The sequence below is a fragment of the Cololabis saira genome, chromosome 12 (genome assembly GCF_033807715.1).
Source record: "Cololabis saira isolate AMF1-May2022 chromosome 12, fColSai1.1, whole genome shotgun sequence".
NCBI classification, from domain to species: domain Eukaryota; kingdom Metazoa; phylum Chordata; class Actinopteri; order Beloniformes; family Belonidae; genus Cololabis; species Cololabis saira.
Window position 1 is genome coordinate 18,346,859 of NC_084598.1, and position 27,588 is coordinate 18,374,446.

A 27,588-nucleotide genomic window follows, 5' to 3' on the forward strand; every position below is an offset into this window, starting at 1 on the left:
CAGTGTAAGATATTTACACCCGGGTGTTTCGGTGGTTTCCTGCCATTCTTCCTGGCAAAAACACAAGCTCTTGTATTTTGTGAACCGTCTGGACTGCCTCTTCATGTCTCCACAGATCGTCTGGACTTTGTTTAGTCGTCTGAGGTCCATTTGTTTGTTTGTTCATCTATTTATATAAAATAGTGGAGCAACACTCCACTATTTTAAAAATGATTTAGTCATAATGTCTTCCAGGTTTTCCAAATGTCATAGATAATTAAAGCCAAAAGGGGATGCACCTGGATGCTGACTGCAATAAGACACCAACAAATTAGTTATTCTGAATGTCTGGACACAAAACCTGACTGCGTCTGCTGAGGTGAGTGTGCAAAGTAACTTTTATTTGATCAAATTTAATTCCTGTAGTCCACCGTTATTTTTATTCTTCAACCTCAAAGCAGCAACAGCTGCTGTCATTTACTTTCTTCAGAAATATAAGACAACCTGTGAAAAGTAAATAAGCAGTTAACGAGACCACAACCCTTTAATGATGAAGTCACCTATGATATAACTCCTCAATATTAGATTTCATGCAGTGAAGAAAAAAAAAAATCACGAGTAAAACAGAAGTAGGTATTATATGTTTATTTGGAAGAGATGTAAGTACAAAAAAGTGGTATTTTCTTCCAGAGAAATAAGGACAAAAATGGACAAATGTAGCAAGAACGTTATGCAAACAGTCTTTGAGAGACAGGTAGTCTAAATATAGAAATTAAATAACAATGGCCTCATATCCCCAAACACACTTGTATCAAACAAGCAGATCAAAAGATAATCCCTCATTTCTACAATGGTACGTACACACAGAAAACTCACACTCTTAAACTTTAACAGAACTCATTCGAACACTGCACAAAAACTCTTTGATCAAAAGACTGTTGTGTTCCTGCACTTACCAAAGGACAACTGTGGGAAAGTTAGCCAATGAGACAGAAAGCACGGTTGCAACCTACATGAGTGCACTACTCTAGACAGAGACAAAATATCTATAATCATTCCGCACGGCGCAATGATAGTCGAGAAATTGTAAAATAAAATACGAAGAATAGTGTGTAACAGCTACTGAATATCATAATAAATGTGGGCGTTTTCACAAACAGTTAATAGATTTAAAAAATAAAAAACTACCATATATATCTCAATCAGTGTTGCCAATAAGTCAAACTACAATGTTAGAATTTTCAAAATGAGGAAGATATAATCAAACTCAACTGCAGTTTAAAAAAAAAAAAAAAACTTTGTTACTCTGTTAAGCCTTTCTCCAAGATTTTGGCAACTTGCATCAAGACAATACAAATTCAAAAGAGAGCGACAGAAAGAGAAAGGAAAAAAATACATAGTTGTAACATAACTGAAGTGACTTAAATGTCAGGCAGTAGCGGTGGAATGTTGGTGCTGACTCAAAAACTAAGGCTACCCATGTTACATGTGCATTAGAATCTTATTGAAGTCAATTTAAACATCTTTGTCAGTAAATAATTGGAGAAATCTTCATTAAAAAAAAACCCATCAAAGTTAGACTTCTGCTTTCACAAAACTTAACATGAAAAGAAAAATCAACATGTTGAGAATAAATAAAGCTGCTGCTAATAAACTGCTACAGATTGTGAGAGTTAGCTGTTAGCTTTAGTAACATGTAAAGCTACAATATCCAGCTCCGCAGAGTAACAAAAATAATGCAGCCCATTAAGCTGCACTAAAAACAACCTTGCCAGAGGCTGTGATTTGTAGATGGATGCTAAGATATGTACCTACATATAGTAAGTGAAAACCAGATACAAAAAAATATATTGAGTACAACTGTACCAGCAGTGAGCATTTCTACAATGTTATAGATAAAAATAAATTCTGGGTAAATATATAGTATAGAATAAAGGTCTGTAATAGAAACCAGCTATCTGAAACATGCTTTCTAGTTAGACATACCGACTAAGATTGGTATTAGTGTACTAAGTAATCAGCCACAGTGAATTTATAGACAGTAAATTAAAATTGTTTAACCGTGGATACGTCCAGTTCACCATTAAAAAGATGACAATCCATCTTTATGAATCTAGAGTCTTGAGAAAGCAGAGGGGGACCAGAGCCGTACTTGTCTCATCACAATCTCAAAACATTAAATGCATTTTTGAACACATTACTTCCAACTGAAACAGGTAACCTGCTACCTCAACGGTCAGGAACGTAATAGTGCAAATGAGACCTGGCTGTCCTTTTCAAGTAATATAGATTCAAAAGCAAAGTGATTCTTAGAGTGAAAAATAATAGATCTATGGCTTACATGTTGATGGAGAAAGGCAGAAATGTCTTTGGCTATCAAGGCAGGTAAAAGGCTGGTGTGAGAGAGAGGAGCTCATGCTGACAACTGACCACTGTGAACCTCATCGTCGTTTCAAAATAAAAATCTGATTGTACTTCTTTTTTTTTTGTCCCATAAACATAACACTATAAAACATTTTGTTTCTCCTCTTTGATATAAATTTGCCAATTTCAGATTACAAATCCGAGTGTTCTAAAAGCTTGACCTCAAGGTCCATAACTGAACCGCCTATGAGAGCACCATACGTCTTAGACTTAGAAGATATTTCTTGGCAAGAACTGAGAGTGGACGTTCTCCCCTCTCACATGAACACACTTAGGAAGTGATTGTAACGACTGATTTGCTCTGACTCATAGGTCAGCCTCTGGAGATTGGTGGCCCCCACCTCTGGCTTTGATCTGATGCCAGGTATCGCCCAGTGCCTTGGCAAAGTGGTCGTCCACAGAGCCGGTGATGGACAACGAGTTGGACACTGGCTCTGACTCTCTGTAGTTCTTCCCAAGGCTGCGGCGGAAGTGCTCCTCAATCACGGGGTCACATACGGTGTTAGCTAAGATAACGTGGCAAAAGAAGATCACAAACATCATTTTATAATGTAAAAATATGGACAAAAAAAAAGACAAGACAGCCCTTTGATCCTTTCATTTAGAAAGAAAGCACATTTAAAATTTTGTTAGCAGTTAAATGATATATTAAATGATATATAATGGGGTATCTGATTTTTGATTATAAATATAATGCGAAATATATTACAAAACTGTCATTAAATGAAGGCTGATTTTCAAAAGTAAGAAAAACATTTTTTTATCTTCACATCATATAATCAATGCAAACAAATGTTTCAGTGGAGAAACTCAACACATTCTCTGCTCTTTAGGCACAAAAGTTGTCAAGTCACATATCTGCATGGCTACTGACTTTTTTTTTGAAGTCACGCAGAGTTAATTCATTTCATCTAATGTTGTATTACATTTGGAATGTGTTTGTTTTCCAATATTATGCAGACTGATCTACATCTGTAAAGAAATCTAACCTTTTCAGTTTCAAACTGACTAACATGCCTTAAAATTTAGTGCAGAATAAAAGTCAAAATAGATTTTTTTTTCCTTTTTCGTTTTAAATGCAATGGCTGCGTTTCCGAATTGCCAGTACTAACCACTGGTCACTGGGAACAAGAAGTAAAAGGACAAGCTGCAGGTGCAGAGGAAATAAAAATACTTGCAGTGTTTTTGGTTTTTTATTTTTAACATCAAGTTTTCTTTCTTAGAACAGCAGCTTTGGGTGATGAATGACGATTGATGACTCCAAGACAAGAGAAAATGATAAAACATGGCTTTTTTTTTTCATAATCATATCACATAATGATTTACTAAAATTTTCAGTTAACCTCCATTTTAAACTGCTTCATATTTAATTCACATAAATTTCATTATCTCCATTTATCTTTCATTTATATATTTTACTGCCACACCTCTCATACGGCACATCTTATTACGAGCTTTAGCAACAGCTTTACCATTGACATTCTGAAAACCTACCATTAGTCTTTTTCTGATCGGTAGGTTGGCCGGGGGGACAGCCGTTCATGTGGCACTGTGACAGGTTACAATTCCGGTTACTTGCGGGTGCACACGTAATAACCGAGGGACGATTCTGCATAACGAAAACACATGTGCAATGAGCTAAATACAATATATAGAATAAATTACACAATTAAATTACCACAGACGGTTTAATCATAAATGCTTACCTGCTGTCGTTCCACGGTGCCATTTATGACAGACTTTGTTATTTTGCTCAGTCCAATGTCGTGGCTGCTTTTGGTCAGGGCCAGCGGCTGGTCTGCATCATAGCCAGAAATTGATGCATACAGGTGGTTTCCATGGATACCATTGGAGGAAGTAATATGTTCCACCGCACTGTGGCTGAGGCTCCAGTGCTCATTATGGTTGTTTCCAGCAGTGGGGCGGGCCCTTGACAAAAGTTTTTCAAATTACTCATATACCACACAGATTAACGTCTTCACACAGAATTTCTAATAGGCTAGTTGCACATCTATAAAAAGTGTAACCCATTCACTATAGACATTGGTTGGCCTTTTTTGCGTGCAATCTTCCTCGCTGTAGAAAGCAATAGCTTTTTGATGTTTTTTTGAAAGCGATGCTGTGGTACATACGTCTATACAGAAGTAAAAGCTTTCTGCATTCTCCTATTTGGAGGAGCAGACCAATGTCCATAACTGAATTTAAACCATGTACTGCTGTATGTCAGCAGAAAATAGCATTCCCCGCATCTGAAAATCCTGAACGTGTAAAACATTTATATGACAAAAATAAGAGTAAGAGCTTGAATTTAAACTTAAACCTGTCCCTTAAGTTATATCCAGTTATGTTGATGGGAAAGTAATCAAAGCTAATGACAGGGACATTTACTCAACATTAGTGTGGGTTTCTTTTATGTCTTCAGTAAATCTCCACTCAAAGAAAACTTAAAAGTAAGTATTGGTGTAACATGTTTGCCATGCCTATACTTTTGTTTTATAACATTTGCCAGTAATTATAAAATTATTCTGACAATATAAGGAGTAATACAATGATAAAGTCACATGTAAAAATCAGTTAACCAAGGGAAGAAAATTGACATAAGTTTTTAACTAGATTTATACATAGAGAAAAAGCACCACGTTAGTTTGGTTCAGGGAAAGTATTAAATTGTTTCTTTTGTATCGCAGTTAGACCACCTACGGTGACATGCCATTAAACAATGCAAACTGTAAGAGACAGCATGCTACTTGCAACATAATCAAGAGTGAATAAATGTGGAACACTTTGCACACAATTAGTCTAAATTAAATTTTGACCATCACTGGCTGATATCAAAAATTTGCTTACAACTGGGTAGCAATCAGACGACTCATTTTGGTCATATGGTCATCATCGCAGTTGATTCGGTCTTCCATTTGTTCGTCCCCATACTTTCGTTTTCCAGGGCAGTGCGGAGGCGGCCCGGTTATGGAAGCAGACAGGGAGGGCATCCTGGACTCATCTGGGGGAAAGAGATCAGGAGAAAAATCATTTACCTGCATGTCAAAATTACAGAACATTACTTTGTTTTGACCAAAGTTTAATAGTTTGGATTAATACATTTGTAATTAATGATGGAAAAATAATTTTGAGATTAGACCCTGACTCTATAAATTAGATATGATTATTTTTCTAAACAGATGTAAATAATGGAACTTGGTGCATTTTAAGATTTCATTATACTAATAAGATGCCTAAAATTAAGTAAAAAACACACGTTTTCAGTCAAAATTACTGTATCTGGTGCATCTCAAGTTGAATTGTATGCTATTCAAAGGTTTTTGTAAGCCAACACTGAAAAAAAAACATGTTAAAAATTTGAGTCTTGATATACACAAAAATATAATTCATAAAAACACCATAAATATAAAATAAACATATAAATATGTTAAGTATTTTCCATGACGTTTGACCAACAAATAATCTCAGGCGACCTATGCTAGTCCACCTAAAGTATAAGAGTCGAGGCTGCCAAACGTTTGTCCAAATTTGACAGCTGTCCCAAATACAGAAACAGAAGGACTTCGTTTAGGCAGAGGTGAAACTGATTTCTGGACTGGGTCATTTCAGAGTAACTTTTGTCAAGAAGGTACATTTAACGATGGTCGAGTAACTAAAATTATTTTGGAAGATTCAAATAAAATATACAACCAATAAAACTTACACACAATGACCTAAAATATATTTTTTTGGTAAAAGTGTTTCTTAAGACTTTATTTTAAAGCGTTTTGGGTTTTTTGAAGGGGTTTTTTTTCTTAAGAAATAAGGCCACCTCACTGACACAAAATCACAGTGCGGAGGTTAAATTAGGACTGCAATTGATCAAATTTTAATTGTGATTTCAATTTGGCCCACATCACAAAAATATATAATAGAGAAAATTTTTTTTTATTTTGCTACATATTCTTGGCCAAAGGTGAGTGGTTACCAAATAATATTAAAGTCACACTGGTGTTTCCGGCCAAAAACCGATTAAGGAATTGTTTGAGCAGTTTTACCAGCATTTGGTCTGTTGACCTGAAGCATTTTTATTTAGGCATAAATCTGATTTTGTCTGCAAATAAAGTTTACAGTGGAAATGTGGGCATTTTATGATTCATTTGATGAATGCAGCTTGCTTAAAAACTCAGTGGAAAATTATTCTTTTAAATAATTGTGATTTAAATTATGATTTTTTTTCAAAATCAAGCAGCATTGGGTTGAAACCTACTTCCTCAACTAAGACAACATTTCAATTGGATGCTATTATTGTTACTCAGAATCAGATTAATCAGAATCACTGTGCAATAATAATAACCACAATCATATGCTGTAACAATGCACATTTCAATAACCATGTCTACATCATACCTTTCTTTTTTTTTATTGTATTTATGTTAATAAGAGCTGTTATTTGTCTATTTACTGTACAGTGAGTGAAATAACAAAGTCAAATTCCCTGTCTTGTTTGACCTGACTTGGCCAATAAACCTGATTCTGATTGTTAATCAGAGTAAAAACTCAAAGCCTCCTTTAAAACTTGTTGGTGTCTTTGATTAAATATGATGGACTCATCTCATAAATGCTCAGTAAATAAAATCCAAATGTGTATTCTAAATATTCATAGAATCTAAATCTGTATTGTGAATTTTCATAAAATATTGGATTTATTTCTCTTTATTTATGTTTTTAACACCGTACATCACATTATAGTACTGAAGACAATTGAGATACTAAAATATTCTACAAAAATATTTGGGGACATTTGATTAGGTACAAATAATATGAATAGAGAAAAACTGAACAACTATTTTTACTCCCGGTTAATCACATCTGCCTATTAAAATTCACATGCATTTGCTAAAACTCATAATTACATCCCTCGAAATAACTTTATGCAACTGCAGTCAGAGGTGTATAATCCAGTGGCCATAAAGTAAAAATCATGTCCAGCAGTTGTTCCAACCGGTCACTAAACCAGCTCCTCTACAGGTAGATGGTTGTTAGTGAAAACACCTGTTTTAAATGTACTGGCTGATCCACAGGTATATGTTTTAATGAGCAAATATCAGCTTAATGTAAAGAAAATTATTTGACTAATGGTGCTTTAAGACTGACCCCATTTCCAAATTGGTCTTAATTTAAGATTGATTCAAAACTATTTTCGATTTTATAAAAAGAAAAAAAAAAAAACGTTAAAGCACATTCCAGAGGTGTATAATCAAGGTGCCATAAAGTAAAAACTGCCATGTTTCTGGATCAGCCTGTGCATTTAGAACAGGTGTTTTCACTAACAACCTACCATCTACCCGCAGAGGAGCTGGTTTAGTGATTGTTTGGAACAACTGCTGGACAGGATTTTTACTTTATGGCACCTGGATTATACACCTCTGACTGCAGCTAGTATTGGTGACAGTACTTTTAACGCAGAGGTGGGTAGTAACGAGTTACATTTACTCCGTTACATTTACTTGAGTAAGTTTTGGGAAATTTTGTACTTTTAGATCACTATACTTTTCACTTTTACTTGAGTAGATTTATGAAGAAGAAACTGTTACTCTTACTCCGCTACATTAGGCTACATTGAGCTCGTTACTTTTCTTTTATCCCCTCCATGTACAGGTCAATATCATGACATCACAGAGTGATTCTTTGGGAAAAATTTTTGTTTTTGCATGTTTTGTCACATATTCACAGACACACACACACACACACACACAGACACACACAGACACACACACACACACACACACACACACACACACACACACACACACACACACACACACACACACACACACACACACACACACACACACACACACACACACACACACACACACACACACACACACACACACACACACACTTTATATGAGTTCATGGGCTTGTTCTAGTTCTGCCTGCGGAGCCTGGTTAAAAAAGAAAAGTACAAAGGCTTGAAATGTTGTGCTACTTGTGCTTAATTTATTTTTTTATTCTGTTATTTTATTATTTATTAAAGTACTTGAATTTTATTTTAGTACTTGAGCCATTTTATTTTTTTTTATTAATTTTAATTTATTTTATTGATTTAATTTGCCTCAAGATGATTATTTTGTACTTTTGTCTGAATGGTTGTGTTAAAAAATACAACCCACAAATACTGTGTGTGAGAAGCCACAACTGCTGGTGTTTACACGTGTTCTACAGTTGACAGAGGTGTCAAGTAACGAAGTACAAATACTTTGTTACCTTACTTAAGTAAAAATTTTGGTTATCTATACTTCACTGGAGTAATTATTTTTCAGACGACTTTTTACTTTTACTCCTTACATTTTCACGCAATTATCTGTACTTTTTACTCCTTACATTTTAAAAAACAGCCTCGTTACTTATTTAATTTCGGCCTTTAAAAAAACTATCCAGTTAAATTGCTCCATCTGGATAGAGTGAATTTGGTTGTGGTTGTTTCAGATGTTCTTGTCCAGTTTTGTTCTTACATCTGTTCCCTCAGATTCCTGCAACTAAACTTGCATGTACATTCCAATAAAGTTTAGGATAAATGATGACATGCCTCTGAAGTTTGACTTTTTGCACCATTACAATACTTTTAGGCAACTAGTCATCATATCTCCTGCTCTCTGAAACACATGTTAATGCTCAATAGTACACATATATGGTTCTTTAATATATTTGCATTATACTAAGAATCATTCATTTTCAATGGCTTTTGTCCCCCTTACGTTACTTTTACTTTTATACTTTAAGTAGTTTTGAAACCAGTACTTTTATACTTTTACTTGAGTAAAAAACTTGAGTTGATACTTCAACTTCTACAGGAATATTTTTAAACTCTAGTATCTATACTTCTACCTGAGTAATGAATGTGAATACTGAAGACACCTCTGCTCAGTACTGCTAGTTTTTTCACCAAGTACTTTTTTTACTTTTACTCAACCAACCAATCTCATTGTAATCTGAGCACAATGACAATAAAGTCTATTCTATTCTACTTTTACTCAAGTAATTATATGAATGACTACTTTTTACTTCTACTTGAGTCATATTATTCTGAAGTAACCCCATATTGCCACTTTAAAAACCCCATACATGTACATTTCTGTTTATATTGTACATTTCTGTTTATACATTTTATCTGTCATCCTATGTCACTTTTTGTAAAGACTCATATCCAGCACTTTATAACCTCATGTTGTACATTTCTGTTTATACATTTTATTTTATTCTATCTCTTATTTTATCTCTATATATTTGTTTGTTTTTATATTTTAATTTGTATTGTATTGCACCAATCACCACAACAAATTCCTTGTGTGTGTTAACAAACTTGGCAATAAACCCCTTTCTGATTCTGATTCTGGTTCTGGTTAAACGCCATCACAATTTACGGTAATCTGCACCACATCACTTGTATTTAAAGCGTTGCCAGAGTAACAGGATAATACTGTGTGGGGGAAGCTGCTGGTGTTTCCACGTGTTCTACAGTAACAGTAACAGGAACAGACCGTCGAAGTGCAGTCTCCCGATGTTGTTGTTCATCTTGTCCAGGAACTGAGAGTTCAGCAGGTCCATCCTAGTAGCATTGACCCTGGCAGGCTGGCGGCCAACACCGGTGTCAGCAGGCTGCTCCTCCCAGTGCTCAGCAACACACCTCAAACCAGACACAAACCCACACATCACGGATCAAACATGGACATTTGAGCCAGAAAGCCCCGGTGACTGAAGCGTCCTGACATTGAGCTGCTGCTCAGACACGGCTATAACACGGAGCTAATGGCCATTAACCTGCCCCAACACGGGAGAGGTGCCGCTAACAAAACACCAACATGGGTTTAAAGTTAGGGTTAGTTTAGCTGTAGTTTGGTGTGGTTACAAGAGGCGACACTATAAAGAGCCAGCTCCTAACTCTGTCCCCGACTGGAGCTAGCGGTGGCTAATGCTAACTCCGTAGTCCAGTAGCTTCGAGGCTAAAAGGGGAAAAAAACACTGACAACTTAAACTAAAGCTGTTATACTCGCTGGTTTCTGCCCCAACACTGGCTGTTTCAAGGAAGATTGGCATTAGCGGCCTATATTAGTTACTTACTTTGAAAAAAAGAAGTGGTTAACTCGACAACACCATGTTTAGTCCAGCCTGTCGTTTCTTTCTGACTCAAACAAAAGAGTGTGCAGCCCTAGTGGAGACTAACCCAACTACACTCCAGGAACCAGGCTGAACTCCTACACACTCTGCTGTAAATATACTCATTTATATCCCCAACTACACTCCAGTAACCAGGCTAAACTCCTCCACACTCAGCTGTAAATATACTCATTTATATCCCCAACTACACTCCAGTAACCAGGCTAAACTCCATTCAGCTGATAAAATATACTTTTTTTGATTTGATTTGATTTATTTTATTTTTGTACATGTAAAAAAAACAACACTTCATGAAATTTTAAGAAAACAAAACAACAAAACAAATAATTTCATCCTTTAAAACTTGCTATCTTGATTTACATGTGCCAAAAAAGGAGTAGGAAGAATCATTTAACCTGTATTTATAAATATTCCCACACTGTACTCACACTGCTAAATAACAGTATTATTATTATTATTATTATTATTATTATTATTATTATTATTATTATTATTATTATTATATACTGTAATTATACTCACATGCATATATAGTTGAATATTTCTATATATTTGTACACACATGCCCATATAAATATGTATATAAATATACTTATTTAAACTATACTGTATCTGCTCTATATCTATGTATGTATCTACTTACACACATAATCACACCACAAATATATATATATATATATATATATATGTATGTATTCCCATACATACCTACATATACAGTATGTATATATGTATGTGTATATATATATGTATATATACACACAAACCCACTGTTTATAAAATCACACACACTGAAATTTATGGATCTGGTTAAATACAAAACAGCGCAAATAATGTTCAAAACAAGGAATAATCTACTACCAAAAAATATCAAAGGAATGCTCACAGAGAGAGAAAGGGCTATAATCTAAGGGGAGAACTACATTTTAGAAAACATAAAGTACGAACAACAATGAAAAGTATGTGCATATCGAACTGTGGAGTGACTCTGTGGAGCAGTTTGGAGCAGGAAATGAAACAAAGTACTAAAATAAATCTGTATCTGAAATACAAAAAATGATTTATAAACAGGTATATGGAAGAGAAAATGGGTTAACGAGGAGTGTGATAAACAAATAAAATAGGGAAAATTTGTATATTATACTTGCTTAAGATATGTTTAGATATTTATGTGGATATTTATGTAGTATATATTATATGTTGAGAGGGATAGTTATTACTATGTGATATATGTTATATATTTATTATGTATGTAGCATATACATATTTATAGGGATATTTATGTAGTTTATATAGTGTATATTTATATAGATTTATATAATATTTGTATTTTCTATATTGATATAATATTTATGTAATATTTATATTTTCTATATACTAATTATGTAGTAATAGGCATGTTTATGTAGTATTTATATAGACTATATTTATATGGATATTGTATAGATATAATAATAGCAATAATGTAAATTCATAGAGTTATAAAGGGGTAGGAACTAGGAAAAAGTGTATACTTTTTCCTACTCATTTTTCGAACCTATGTGCATATGAAGATGTTACTGTTTATTTTCATTTTTTATTTTTATTTTTTATATACATGTTCGAAATAAATTCATTCATTCATTCATTCATTCATTCATTCATTCATTCATTCATTCATTCATTCATTCATTCATTCATTCATTCATTCATTTATTCATTCATTCATTCTATAAGACTCTACACTGGTGGTTTTTCTCTATTCCCCTCCTGTTTTATGACTAGGCTGTTAAAATAGTTCAGATATTTACTCTTGGTTAGGTGAAGACAATGAAGAGAAACAGATGTTTCAACACTGATGGGTCTCATCCGTTATCTGGGTTGACATCTCAAGTAGGAAGCAATAAACACAGGGATATACGGCTGAAGGTCTGATATGTTTGGCAGCTGTCTCCACCGATGGGGTTCACGTACTAAACACCTCCTTTTTTAGTATAAATACAACTGGATCGATGACCACGGTGTGCATTTTCTCTCCTACCTTTGTGGTTTGAGAAAGGTGTACCTCTGGCTGGAAAACATTGTGCATGATATAATAAAGCTTGGAATAACTTTGATTCTGATCACTGGTTTTCTTATGGTGCACCAGACAAACGAACACGCAGATCTGTCAATTTAGTGTCCAGTTAGGGTTGCCAACTCCCTGAAAAATAAATAAGGGACACCTCAACCCGATTGCCTCCACCTTTCCTGACATGGTGAATTGTTTTTTTTGCCCCTTTTTTTTGTGAGTGAATCGATTTTTTAACTATTTGACTCAAACCTGAATTGAATTAGATCCATATTTTTGAATGCCATGAACACATGGAAAACAAATTATTATCCAGCAATTCACTTTGAAACAAAATTAACTGAATAAAATAAGTATCTTTCCTAAACAGAAACCTGTCCTGCTCCACTTAGAATTGTATAAATTAATATAAAACAATATAAAGAAAGCAGAACATCCATTCTGTAATAGTGCACATTTTTAGTGCAATAACAAAACTGCAAACAGAAAGTCTGTAGAAAACTTGTAAACATTTTTGTGCCTCAAAGCCCATGACTGTAGGCTACAGTTGTAGTAAAGCAGAAAAAAATAACTTATGAACTCAACAGCTCAATGCCATTTTCCATTGGCATTTTATAACTATTTTTTGACTCTCTCAGTAATACGGGACAAAGTGCATCCCTTTTCAGATCAATACGGGACAATTCTGTTTTTCAAGGGACGGTTGGCAACCCTATGTCCAGTATTAAAACAACTGTAGAAGTTTGGAGCTGTTTCGCAACAAGTAGGTTGGTGTGATGAATGAGTTTTCTCTGAGCATCAGCCAATCTGTCCTGGGGGCAGATTTGACTGTCTCGTGGATCATCTGGTCACAGACTTGCGTTATGACTTCCAGAGCTGAACAAGGCTGTATATCTGGTTCAGAAGTGCTCTACACCAAAACCACCAGCTGGTGGCCCACTAACACAAATAATATTCAGAGCAAGCGACATAGAGGCTGTTCATAGTCTCATGTTGTTTTATCCTTGTAATTAATGCAACAAATTGTAAAATTAATACACAAATTATTGACACATGGAGATGTTTTTTTTTGTTTGTTTGTTGTTGTTTTAATGGAGAACCGTCAGCCATTGTGTGCAGTCTTTACTCTTCTGCTATATGTGTTTAAGTTTTATTAACATCCTTAATATGTTTCAAATGAGTTATCTTCATCTTCAGATGTGTGATCAACACAAAAGTTAACATGAAAACTATATGATCCTGAATTAGTTATGATCCTGGCTGGAAAGAAGTGGGAATAGATGATTGATGGATAGAATATTAGCTTTGTAAATAACCTTAAAATGTTGCAAATGTTATTAGCAATATCATTTGTGTAACATGCTAGCAATGGGGATTTTTTTTTTAATTTGAAATATAATTTATCAGGCTGAACAACCGACCAATCACAAAGATCTAAAAAAGGGAACACAACAAGAATGCTTACAATTCTGTCTCATAACTTCTTCTAAAGTAGCCAAGTTATTAAAATCGAGTGAGAAATATCTAACCAGCAAACAATTGGGGAGAAGCAGCACATTCCAGATCCAGGGAACACCAGAAATACGCTTTATGCCACAAATTGGTTGTGTGGAATCCATGGATACCCTTTACAGTCATTTCCTGAACCCCACCAACTCTGAAAATATGGGGAACCACTTCAGTATAAGAAGCCAATTCTTCAAATATACACGCTTTTAAGGCAACAACGCATTAAGTCCCTCTACTGTAACCCATACACATGCACACAAAGACAAACTAACAAGTGTGTGGTCAAAACATTAAAACAATATCACATCCTGCAGTCTTTTCCTAAGCACTTTCTATTGACCACATTTGAAAACACCATAAGATTAAGGACATATGGCAGAGGAAGTTTATGAAGATTAAGGTGGAGGCGTTGCAGTGAGAATCTGAAAACCCTTAGCCATGCAGTGGGCCTGCAGTGAAATTACAGGTTTAAAATTAAATTAAAAAAAATAAAAATAAACAAGTAAATCTTATGAACATTATTTTAATGAAAGTATGGTATTTATTTTTACATAACTACCATGGTTAGTAATTAAAAACAAAAAGAAAAGGCCTCCTGTCCTCAAGTGTCTGTCCATGAATCTTATCATTACAAGTGTCATTTTGAATGTTGCAGCTGTAAGGGTCATGGGACAGAAAACTGAAAACATAAATTATGCTCTAATATATTTAAAGGAGATAATAATAAATGAAACAGTTAAGCCCCCCCCCCCCCCCCCCCCCATCATTTAGAGAATTGTACCTGCTTTCATCATTGCTGCCATCCTCATGCCAGTCAGCTTGAGGGTGAGTTAGAATGGGGGCAGTGATATATCTGTGCAAACACCTTTTGATCTGAAAGGTCCAGTTGTTAATACTAAAGTACACATTCTATGATTTGTATTTATCTTGTGTGCATATGCACTATATGTTTTACTTTTTCTGTGGAAGAAGCTTTATTGTACAAAAACATGCAATAATGTTTTTTAATCACCTACAATCCAATAGATCAGAGGGTTTCATCTGGTTAACCCTATAAATTAGCCTTGAACAGCCAGATTTCTAAAGCACGTTGAAAACTTTATTAATAAAATTAAATTTTCGATTCAATTTTATTTATATAGCGTCAATTACAACACAAGTTGTCTCTAGGCGCTTTGCAGAGACCCAGAACACGACCCCCAAGCAAATATTACATAAACAATGGCCTTTTTAGGAGGGAAGAAACCTTGAACAAGACCTGGATCCCAAGGGACCTTCCTGTCGAAGAACAGCTGGGCAGAGCAGGAAAAGGGAGACCAGAAAGAGAAAATGAAGAACAAGAGAGAAGAGAGACTTAGACAGAATGGTTAACTGGTGCACTACAGGGATGATATAAGCAGATGTAGACACTGTGTGACACTGAGGTGGTCAGACACTATTATTGTTTCCCATTGATTTAATTGCTTAAACATATATGCTTGGATTATTTTTGAAATATGCAAATGTTTCAACATGAAAATATCACAAATAACCTGTGCTGCATCCTTCCCAGATTTGTGGTAACTTCTGTGTTTTGTCTGTTTACCAATCCTTTTCAAAATATCCATCTATGTAGTGGTAATTCTCAATATTTACAGGTATTTCCCTTTTCAAAAGCTTTAAGATTGTATGAGTAAAAAAGAAAATGTGCATATAAAAATTAAATGTAATAACTAGAAGAATTAGGGTTTGGCTAAACAGTTAAGAGAAAGGGTTTACTGTGTGCATGTGTGCCTTGAGCCTGCAGGAGCTGCTTGTCAGTCCACCCTGCCCACTAACAGCCATTTTAGATTTCATAAATGTGTTCTGCACACAGAAATGCTGTGCATGGCCATAGGGCAGAGAACCCTGCAGAAAAGAGGGGAGAAGGGGTAAAGCTACAGTGATGTAATACTCGGTACACACTCTTGCACCTTTACTGGAAACCCCTCTATTTTTCACGCTGTAGTTCAAAAAAAAAAGATGATGCTTCTGGAGCTGTGGAAAATGGGGGAGGGGGAGGGAAGTCAGCCCTGCCATTGAGAGCGAGAGAGACGACAGGGCAGGAGGAGGGAGGAGAGGATGCTCTGCTGCGCTGGAGGAGAGCACGGAGCGAGGGGATTGGCTGCGGGAGACTGTGTCGTCACTGCCAGTGAGGGAGAGATGCGAGGATGCTCCACAAGGCTGGGAGGGAATACATTCACTAGGAGTTTGTGCTGAAACCTCGGCCATTATTAGCCACACAGCCTCAGCCTCGGAACCGCCACTGCTCTGCAGAATAACTTTCCACACCCTGTGTGTTTTGACTCTCCTCTCACCATGAATTATTTGCGTCGGCGTCTCTCAGACAGCACGTTCATCTCCAACCTTCCCAATGGCTACATGACAGACCTTCAGCGGCCTGACCCGGCTCAGCCTCCTCCACCTGCCTCTTCCGCCCCTGCCAAGTCTCCCACGGCCGGGCCAACTCCTCCTGCCACTTCCCCTGCTCCGGAGAGGAAGCCTCCGCAATCGCAGTCGACTGGAGCTGGTTTCTTCAGTTCCATCACCAACGCCGTGAAGCAGACAGCAGCATCAGCAGGGCTCGTGGAGCAGACCCAAGTCACGACTCCTAAGAAGTTTAAGATTCTCCTTGTGATCGATGAGCCACAACAGGAATGGTAAGATAATACGTTGCTCACTTTAACATGGTTAATTATACACCATTTATGTTTTGTTTGGTTTTTCCTCCATATGTAAAGTGAATGTATTCCTTTTGGTTGCTTTGGTTACCTTAGTTGGGCAATGGTTTATCTCCATCAAGCGCTATCGCTCTTGCATTGCTTTGACACCAACAATATTTAGAGGCAGTCAATACATATTGAAATCTGATGTATTGATCATCAGCAATAACATCCTTAGGAATGACATAACACCAAGATGGAAGACTTTTATTTTCCTCTGTTCTCTTTTCATTTTATCTGAGCTTTTTCCTGACTGCATGGCACATCATAATATAGCGTTAAATCATTCATTTGCTGAGTGGTTGATTGTATTACCGTGAACCATTTCACCATATTCGCTGTGCCACAGGTTGTGCAGAACTGGGAAAGGCATTTTGATTGTGAAGTAGCAGGCTAAGCACTGCAGTGCTTTCCCTCCTTCAATGGGGTTTCCCCCCTGCTCACCGATAGCAGATCACATGACATCTATTGCACAAATAGAGGAGAGGATTATTGCTCGTGACTGCTACACATGGTGCAATGGGCTCCATTAGTGGCAAATAAAAGTGAGAAGCAAAAATGGATAAATAACGTCAGGATATCAGCGTTTCTCTGCCTGCTGGGAAATTAGACCAGCGTGCCATTAACGTGGAGTGTGCATTAAGTGTATTAAAGCCAGTGTGATCCCAGTCACTGTCCTGGGCGATGTTGCTTAGCAATGGCTTAAAACAAGAGCTTTGTCATTCTCCTGCAGCGAAAACATCTCCAAATGAATAAGCACATGAATTCAAGGGAGAAAAAGAATTGTATAAAAACTTATATCTTGTCAGATATTAAAATATAGTATTTCAATCTCTGGTTTATCTGCACAGCTGGCATGATTTCCAAAGCAACATGTGTGTTGGATACACAGTTTTGTTTACATTTTTTATTCTGATGGAAAGTAGGACGCTTACCAGAGACACACATCTGTATATATATCTTCTACTTCTACTAGTGATAAGTGGTTCAGAAAAAAATGTAATCAGTTGGCTGTAATATAATATGATTGACTTATATGTTGCAACATGATTGATATCTCATATGATAGTTAAAATTGTAATTAGCATCTTTTAGAAACTGCAGTGTTATAGCTGCAGTGTGGATTCATGTGGACCAGATTTGTCACAAAAGTAATAATTATTAATACGACTGTCATCAGCAGAGTGGATGTCAGCCTCATGTATTCATGTGATGTAGTTATGATTGAAAACAAGGTTGTTGATGACTGGGGGTTACAGTCTGCTGTGTAGATGTGGCACAGAAACAACTAAATCCTTTAATCCTTCTGTGGAGGACACCTAGTTGAGAGTATTTTACAAGAGATATTATCCAAAATCATTCTTCATCCGACCTTATTTACATTTATTCGATGTTGGATTAATTTTGAGTTTTTAATACCTCATTCTTGTACTCCACATCACTTAGCAGATGTGCTGAGATAATTCATTCAAAGGGCGTCCTCTGTGTGCGTGCTGCATCTATATTTCATAGCTGCTCTATATCACTGAACAGGTTGTAAATGTTTGACTAGGTTTGGCTTCATATGGTAGTTTTTATTTATTCATTTGTTTTGTTTTTTTCAGGATACCTTTCACCCATTAACTCTGGCCGGGAAAACTCAGCTTTGGTGTACAAAGTGTGCTGTTTGTGTATCTAGTGTGTCTAGTCTGTAATGCTGCTGATTGAATGCTTCTGTTTTGAGTCCAAGAAAATGAGAGAATGGTGTTGAGAGTAAAGCTTAAAAGTGCTCATGTGTTTTATGTAACATGTACTTTATGTTCAGTTTCTTTCTTTAGTGGGCCGGAAACTATACATTTATAGCTGTTGGCAAGTCTTTAGGAAGATGAAATGTCTCTTTATTTTCTCAGAGGTTTTTGCCAAATGTCTAATTCTTCCTGTGAGGGTTTTTCTTTTTTTTAATGATCTTTGTTCTACGGTATGATAAGTAATGTTGAGACGTCCTTCTCCCTGCTGATGCAAATGAAAGCCAGACTAATGAGACCTGGTGGATCCATATGAAATTAGGAAAGTGCTCTGCTAATTGTATTTGGCAGACTCAGTCTCAGACAACCATCTGTCTATCCGATCAAATCTGTCAAATCCCAAATCATCCTAATTATCCCATTGTATTTATTTGGTAAATGCAAGATATACCGAAAGTAATATGAATTGTTAGCATTGTGTATGTTATGTATGGAAGTGTTTTCCTCCATCCCAGCATAGACAGATGCATTCTGTCATCCAGCCAGCATTGTACTTGTTTAAATGAAGCTGCCAGTCATCCAGAAAGCTCTGTTTTGCGCCAGTTATACTGAGTTACAGGCTCTTATGACAGTAGGGACCTGCTGGCACACGGAAATACTTATACCACTAATGGAAAGATGCTTTGCCTCCTTGCTCCCTGCATAATGAAATTTCATTCAAGGCAAAAAGAGCAACATGCCTTTTATTTCATGTTTATAAATACACTGTTTTCTGATAACAGGGTAAACTTTGCTTCTTAGTGTAAGTGTAATCTTATGCAAACATTAGACCAATTCTGGAAGTGAATGTCATGCTGTCAGGGCAACAAGATATTGAAATGCAAAGCAGACGTCAGCTTGTCAAGCCCTGGGGTGAATCATCTCACTGAGAATATAATTATCTACCTGTTTATGTGCAATATTTTAACCAATAACTCCTTGAACACGACATTGTCGTTGTCTGTTTTATTTAGTTAGGTTTTTTAATCACTTGTCAAATTTGTATTTTTTTTATATTATCGTTAAATTGAGACACAACCATCGTAAATGCTTAATCTGCTTCAATCATGGTACACGTATACTTTGAGCTGGCACCAGGTATTGAAGCATATGAATTTGTGGCACTAAAAATCACCTCCACTCTGAATGTGGGGCTTCTCTCCTTTGTGTTTTGAACTTAGTTGTGTTAGTGATCAATTGTATGATTCTATTTGGTCCATGCACACTGTCAGAGATTACAAAAGTGATTGTCTAAATATCCACTTACAGTATATACCATCTTATTCCTATTTAGTCACAGGAATCTGCTGAAATTGAGCCCCAGTCTCTTTGTGTGAAAGGCAGGTCCGTCACAGGGAAACATGTAGACAATTTATTTGTATTGCACAAATTCACAAGAACTGTTATCGCTGAGCACTTTACAGAAAGTGTCAAATCCATGTCCAGTTAAATGCAGTCTTGTTCAGTCCTATTATCATCCAGTTAATTACACTTATAATCCAATTAAATCCAAAACAGTGCAATGGAGAAGGAAAATTAAATTTTTTGGAACATTTTGGGGCTCTTGTGGGCTTTATTAATAGTTGGAGAGGAAATCAGGGCAGACAGACCAGGACTCAAACCTGAGCCAGATGCGCGAGGACTGTAGCGTCCGTGCATGAGGCACCTGCTCAACCAAGAAAACTATCTGGGGGAAACTCCTTTTATTCAGACTCTCGTCCTCTACACACTTCATCTCACTATAGGGCTCACATCTCTCTCGTTGTCTTTTTTGGTGATACAGATTCATCTCCGTGCAAAATTGCTCTCTCAGTTTCCCTAATGAGATCCATATTTTAGTGCTGGTTTTCATGCTTTTATTCCAGACACTGATTATACTGTCTGCCATCTAGAAGAGCTGATTCACAGGCCTTAAAAGCTATGATAATTTTCAAACACTTTGACCTAACTCATCTAATACTCCAAAGAAGCACTCAGCAAACTTTGCAGGGGTTCACCTTCAAAAGTAAAGCTTGTTAATCTGTTTTAGAGCTTTACTGATTGCCAGATTAAGGGGAAGAAGTGTCAGATTTTCTGTTTTTCGCCACCTGAAAGAGTCATTTTTTTCCTCTGTATTGTTCACTTTACAAATTGACATGTATTGAATAATGAGTCATATTCCTGCTTGTTGCAAAGCCAACATTATTGATTGATAGTTTTCCATTTGGATAGGTATTTAATTGAAAATCCCTATTTTTAAAATCTCTGTCTCTATTATTTGTTACGTTCAATTTACAGTTCTTTCTTTCTTATCCAGGGCAAAATTGCTCAAAGGAAAGAAAGTACATGGGGATTATGACATCAAGGTGGAACAGGTAGGTTTCATGAAGACACTTATGTCCATTTCACGCACTTGTGTAAAGCAACAAGATAAATATAGTGTTCTCATATAACTTTGAAACCATCATCTCCTCAGGCTGAATTCAATGACATCAACGTTGTGGCTCATGCCAACGGGACATGCATCGTTAACATGCAGGTTCTCAGAAATGGTACCAATGTTGTCAGGTGGGCCACACGCACGCACACGCACGCACGCACGCACACGCTCGGACACACATGCACACACAGGCACACAAAAAAGCAAATTACCAAGCACACAGTTCACAACGTCAGTGCTTATATTAAACTGTATCCACCTTAAACCACCATAATTTATCATCTGTCTAGACAGTTGTCACAGTTTCTTTTTGCAATAACTGTATTCTCCAGGTCCTTCAAGCCTGACTTCGTCCTCATCCGTCAACATGCCTTCAGTATGACCCAGAATGAAGATTTTCGCAACATGATTATCGGTCTGCAGTACGGTGGTGTCCCAAGCATCAACTCCCTCGAGTCCATCTACAACCTGTGTGACAAGCCGTGGGCGGTATGCAGTGGGCTGTCAAACAATGCAGCAGGCGGAATTTTATTTATTTATCTATTTTGTTTTTTTTAATGACTGTCATTTTCTGTTTAAAATCATTTCCAAATGATGTACCTTTTGTGTGCAGTTTGCCCAGCTTATCAACACCTACAGGAAGCTAGGTGCTGAGAAGTTCCCTCTGATTGAACAGACCTTTTACCCAAACTACAAGGAGATGGTAAGAAGCTCATCATCATTTTTTTTCTCTCCTGGTATTGGCATTATTCAGCAATTTGTAACAATTAAAAATAAATTATAACCATATGGCAACAACACAATTTATATTTTGTTATTTAGGTGAGCATGCCATCCTTTCCTGTTGTTGTGAAGATTGGGCATGCCCACTCCGGTATTGGAAAGGTATGATGGCGTTTATTGTTCCAGTTCATATTTAAGTTACCGAAAGCCTTATAAAAAGCCCTGTAGGAAGCCTGTACTCTGTTCATTGAAGCGGTTGTGTAATTTACAAATAGTGAAGTTTTTCCTTCCTCATGTTGTTGTCTGCAAGAATTATTAAAGCTCCCATTTTTTTTGTTGTGGGCCATGTCTGTTCTTGTGTTCAGGTGAAGGTAGAAAATCACAGTAAGTTCCAGGACATAGCCAGCGTCGTGGCTCTCACCCAGACTTACACCACCACAGAACCTCTCGTTGACTCCAAGTACGATATCAGAATCCAGAAGATTGGTGCTGACTACAAAGCCTACATGTATGTATGATTGTTGCTCAACATTATGACCAAAGAACCAAAACAGAGCTTGTTTTAATGCCCGTTTCATGCTTGTCAGGAGGACATCTATATCTGGTAACTGGAAGACCAACACTGGCTCAGCGATGCTTGAGCAGGTCGCCATGACTGACAGGTATGATTGAGATACATACATATATATATATATATCATTTTTTTTTTTTTCATAAGATAACATAATTTAGTGAGGTGAAATGAATGAAATGTCTTAATCATGCTTTGGTCTAAATAAAAGATGTAAAACCAAAGCATTCACTCCCCTGCTCTTGCCTGTGGGTATGCCTGGTCTGAAAACTGTATTATAGATTTGTGTTTAATTTCTGTCTGTGATGTCAGAGTACTCAGAAAAATCTGAGTTGCTCACTGAATGAAACATTTTCCGACCAAGGTAGCTCCAAACAAAAAATACGACTTTGGTTATTTCCCAGTTTTTCATTAAGTTGTCACTTAACAGACCCACGTAGGATCAGTCTCGAGGAAGGGAAAAAAGCATATGTCCCCTTCAAAAAAACCCGTTTTGTGTTTGAATTATTCGTCCCAACTTATCCTTCTGCTGGAATGGAGACAAGTTACAATTGGGCCTCTGTTTCTGTTGATGTCTTGATTGTTGAAGGTACAAGCTGTGGGTGGACACCTGCTCAGAGATTTTTGGAGGTCTTGATATATGTGCAGTTAAAGCTATCCATGGAAAAGATGGCAGAGATTTCATCACAGAGGTAGGAGTCTGATATTTTCAGGTTTTTAAGTTCCTCCTGAAGTGTAAAGATGATCATGTAAAATGACACATCTGGAACATACCCAGCTGCTGTTTGTTGCCTGTTTCTATAGCTTATAAATCAACAAGCTTGACATTAAGATAAACTTTACATAGGGTAAATTTTTCAGATTTTTAACAGGATTTCCTTCTGATACAACTGTCCTCCATGTGGCACAGGTGGTGGGATCCTCCATGCCGCTGGTAGGGGAACACCAGGCTGAGGACAGGCAGCTCATCGCTGACATGGTGTTCGCAAAAATGAATGAGTTAACTGAGAATGAAGCTAACGCTCCGCAGAGACCCACCACCATACAACCATGTCAGGTACGGGAGCTGGGAGGGTTAGAGGAGAAACCACAGAGGACTTGTGTTTGTTCACTGCTCATATAGTTACAGTCAGGGATGGGCAGGAAGATTTTTACATTTAAAAATAAAATACATACATACAAAATATGAACTACAAAACAGAGCAGACTTTACATGTATCAAAATAAAATATATTTTTTTTTAAATACTTGAAATAAAATACTTTCTAATTAAAGCATACATCTGATCAGACACAGCTCTGGTGTTTCTTCTTCTTTTGGCCCTTCCCTTCCCTTCCCTTCCCATCTTACCCTTTGTTCTGAAGCTTCTTCTATCACACCAGCTGACTGCATATCCACTTTCACTACATCCAGAAGTCTTTTCTTTGGTCTTCTTCTTCCCCTTTCTGTCAGCTACGACTTCCTTCTTCCAATGTATCCATTACCGTTCCTCTTTAGGTCTCCAAACCATCTTCATCTGGCCTTTTAGTTCGTCCCTTAAACATCTCACCTTGGCAGTCCAGCTCCCTTACATCCTCTCTTGATTCTCGCTCATTCAGCTCACTCCTGTAACCTACATAATAGAGGGGTTGAAATGTTAAAATATCAGTTTCAATTTTAATTCTAAGTATAGTTGATTATTTTTAGGAAGCATTAGCTTGATCACGTAGTCTCCAGTGCTAAAGTTCTCATTGCACGGTGTATGTTGTCACAACAACTCTAAAAACGTTTTTTTTCTACCTCTGGTGCCAGCCTGAAAGTATCAAACTAAATGTTGGTCTAACTGTTAATATCTAACAAACATTTTTTGTTTTCATATAATAATTAGAAACACAAAAACTGAAACAATATTTATTGTTTTTTCTGCTGTGTCATCTCATAGAGGAAGTAGTTTGATGCAAACTATTATTCTTTTTTCAAAGCTCAAATACAAAAACAAATTCAATTAAAGCTGCAAGCAGCGATGAACGGGACCTCGCCCGTGCAATTTTCAGCAATAAAAGTGAAGCACTCAAAACTAAGTCTGATGACACCACCCACCACTCTGTATGTCCTACCATTCAAAAGTTATGGCAGAAAATAGGATCTATCAAATATCGACCAATCAGAAGAAGGGGCTAATTTGCTAATTTGCACCAATTATGTTCAAGGACTCAAAACCGAGTCCGATGACACCACCCACGACTCTTTATGTCAAACCATTCAAAAGTTATGGCAGAAAGTAGGGACTATCAAATATGGACCAATCAGATGAAGGGTGGGCGCGCTTTTTGGCGTCTATCGTCACCACTGTAAAGCTTTTGACTTAGAAAAGTAATGCACAACGTCGCAGGATCGAGACGCACATTTTGATGTATAACACACCTCGGTGCACGTTACGGTTCGGGCGAAGAAGCGGCCGAAGAAATGGCATAAATCGCGCCAATATTACACGATTCATTAAAAATGGCAAACTTCCTGTTCGATTTCGGCCATGGCGCAAAGAGACCTTTCTTTAAGTTGCGACATGATACAGGTGTGTACCGATTTTCGTGCATACGTCAAACCATATTGTGGGTCTTGAGGCACAAAGTTTTGTAGGGGGCGCTGTTGAGCCATTAGGCCACACCCATTAATGCAAACCATTAAATATAAAAAATTTTGCCAGGCCTGGCTTGCGTGCAAAATTTGGTGACTTTTGGGGCACGTTTAGGGGGGCAAAAAGGCCCTCATTTCGTCGGAAGAAAAACGAGGATAAAAAAATTAATTAATTCATAAATAAAAAATTCCTATAGATACAAAAGGGCCTTCGCACTGTCAGTGCTCGGGTCCTAAAAATACGTCTTGCACTTGGACTATGTATTTTGAATTTACGTATCGTAAATACTGCCCATCTCTGTAGTGTATGTTGTTTATATATATATTATTCAAACAATTTAGCTATTTGACATCACACCAGATAGAAAATTATTAGTTATTTCCATTGATGAGTAAAGAATTTCTCATTTCTTTTTTTAGGGAGCTGGCCAGAAGGGGGAGATTGTTGGCGACAGCACCAAGAATGGAGTCGGGCGCCCACCTCAGGGCTGCCTGCAGTACATTCTCGACTGTAATGGCGTTGCAGTGGGTCCAAAACCAGTCCAGGCCAACTGAAACTGTAATTCAGGGCAAAGTCTAGTTGCAGAGTCTAAATAACAAGAATAACACAATTGCAGATGTGTTTATTAATGCCGATGGCTAGAATCCGATCTCGGTGGCGTGAGCTCGGCACAGCTAGGAGCTGGCCCGAACTGTGTTTTTAATTCTATGCAGTGTCAACATGTACTGTCTACCCACTGACCCGTTGTTTTGTTGTGCCTGTATTGGTAACAAATGTCTCAGTAGTGTTTTTTTTCTTCTTCTTTTGATATTTTTTTGTAGTTGTTGAGGGTGTAAAAAGAAGACTGTGCCTACTCTGAGTTCAGTGGGTCTTTGTGCTGCCAGTATGACCCAGCTTGAGTCCTTAATTTGCCTCAGATATCATTTTTTGATTTTTGGTGTGTACCTCTAGATGTTGTTCAAACTGTGTAGAACCATGCAGTTTGAATGTTTTGTGTATCCTAATATGTATATGGTAAGTGGGTGTGTACGGCTGTAGTGGTGATTATTTTCGTACGTATACTAATAGATATTTATTTTATTTTTGCATGATTGATACTAAAGCAGGTGTAAATCTGTTATAAGCATCTGATCCAGCCAGTTATTTATCTAACGTGGCTACTTCATTGCTGTGTTTCTCTTGGCTGTGTTGCCTGTGATTCATGCATTGTGAATGTGTAATAAGGCATGAAAATTACAAGCTGCAGGATACAGTGTACTTACATAGTAAGTAAACATCACTTTACTTCACTATGAAAAGTATAGGAAAGTAATGTTTGCCTTTTATTTAAATAATATAGTAAAAATGTCACGACAAAAGACGTTATAGAATATCTACAAATTTAAAATGAAATTCAGAGATTTATTAAAGATGTTATTATGTAGAGGGCTGTGCAGGTGTCTCCCCACACAACTTTAATATATTTACATAATTTTGAACCAAAGATTATATTATTTACTTTCAGTCTTTGCACTCTAGTAACCTACAGTGTAAATACAAGTAGGAGGACCATTAACCCTCAACGTGGATGGTGCTTTTTGTTAGATAACAGTTGTGCAAGATAATAGTTAATGTTTTCAAATTACCTGTTACAGATCACAAGCCAGTGAACTGATGTGATATTAAAGCTATTGTTGCCTTTTTAGTTATGTGGAAGCAGACATTATTTCTATTAATCAAAGTATAGTCTCCCTGGTCGCTCTCGCGCTAGATAACAGCTATTGTAGAGGTGTTGCTATGACAACGGTGAAGGTGCCCTGAGTTTGCTCTGTTATGGACCGCTGTAGTGCTTCTGTGCTTGTGTTACTGCCGTCCTTGTGACTTAATAGAAAGTGCAATATAGATCTTTTTCCTTTCGATTCAGTAACGTACCTATATTAAAATCAGATCTTCCGTTTAAATTATTTCAAAAAAGCTATAGATGTTAGTACCCGGTATTTTTAAAACTCACATTTTTCTTATGCCCTGTCACAATCACTTGCTGTTGTCCAGTATTGTTTTTTTTTCTTGTTTTTTTGTGGAGACTTATCAATTATATCATAACCTAAATGGTGAAACAGCTAAATGGCAACCAAATCAACTGTAAAAAGAAATCAGTACCGTTCTCAAGTGATTTCTTTGTTGCTATTATATAAAAAGATGTTCAGGAAGCTCTGTGTGCAGTAATTTTATAAGTTGTATAAAGTGCCATTGTATCCGTCAGTGTACCCATGTGAAAGCCATGCCTGAGGCTTTATGGATGTGTTGTTGTGTTAAACAGGAAATATGCCATGACACTGATTTCCAAGGGAAGAATGTGCAGAGGTTCCTGAGTCAGTAAAAGCTGCCTTTTTAGGTCCTCAGTTGTAACTGGGCATGCTCATTTGAGGTGAAACTTGTGTCTTCACACCTAACTAAGAAGAACCAAGGTACTTTTGAAACTGATGTTAAAAGTTTAAATCAAGATCAGAATAAAATATATTGTGGAAAAGATTTCTATTGTGAGTATTTCCTGTCTGTCGCTGACAATAAAGCTTCATCTACAATGTATGTTTAGTTTGTGTCATTATGGTGAGAAATGTTGCATAAGGACACCCCCTTAAAAATATGT

The 27,588-nt window shown here is 36.8% G+C and overlaps 2 protein-coding genes across 2 annotated transcripts; one reads left to right on the forward strand and one right to left on the reverse strand.

Moving 5' to 3' along the window:
* Positions 1–615: 615 nt before the first annotated feature.
* vgll4a (vestigial-like family member 4a) lies at positions 616–10,594 on the reverse strand. The gene is made up of 6 exons (XM_061735809.1): positions 10,510–10,594; positions 9,930–10,075; positions 5,251–5,404; positions 4,110–4,332; positions 3,898–4,012; positions 616–2,909 (listed from the first exon to the last, which is right to left on the reverse strand). The coding sequence occupies exons 2-6, from the start codon at positions 9,994–9,996 to the stop codon at positions 2,710–2,712; spliced, it is 759 nt and encodes a 252-aa protein (XP_061591793.1). The 5' UTR covers positions 9,997–10,075; positions 10,510–10,594; the 3' UTR covers positions 616–2,709.
* A 5,717-nt stretch (positions 10,595–16,311) lies between these two features.
* Positions 16,312–27,499, forward strand: syn2a (synapsin IIa). The gene is made up of 11 exons (XM_061735810.1): positions 16,312–16,803; positions 20,926–20,983; positions 21,085–21,176; positions 21,381–21,537; positions 21,662–21,751; positions 21,871–21,933; positions 22,137–22,279; positions 22,359–22,433; positions 22,932–23,034; positions 23,253–23,399; positions 25,379–27,499. Exons 1-11 carry the CDS (start codon positions 16,463–16,465, stop codon positions 25,511–25,513), a joined length of 1,404 nt encoding a protein of 467 aa, XP_061591794.1. The 5' UTR covers positions 16,312–16,462; the 3' UTR covers positions 25,514–27,499.
* Positions 27,500–27,588: the final 89 nt, after the last annotated feature.

Bases quoted from the DNA above. Each gene is read 5' to 3' on its own strand.
- syn2a (XM_061735810.1), top strand. From the start codon at position 16,463: ATGAATTATTTGCGTCGGCGTCTCTCAGACAGCACGTTCATCTCCAAC. The intron at 16,804-20,925 runs GTAAGATAATAC...TTTCTTATCCAG, and splicing joins GATGAGCCACAACAGGAATG to GGCAAAATTGCTCAAAGGAA. The intron at 20,984-21,084 runs GTAGGTTTCATG...TCATCTCCTCAG, and splicing joins ATGACATCAAGGTGGAACAG to GCTGAATTCAATGACATCAA.
- vgll4a (XM_061735809.1), bottom strand. From the start codon at position 9,996: ATGGACCTGCTGAACTCTCAGTTCCTGGACAAGATGAACAACAACATC. The intron at 4,333-5,250 runs GTAAGCAAATTT...ACTTTTGTCAAG, and splicing joins CGTCTGATTGCTACCCAGTT to GGCCCGCCCCACTGCTGGAA. The intron at 2,910-3,897 runs GTAGGTTTTCAG...ACGTTATCTTAG, and splicing joins CGATCAGAAAAAGACTAATG to CTAACACCGTATGTGACCCC.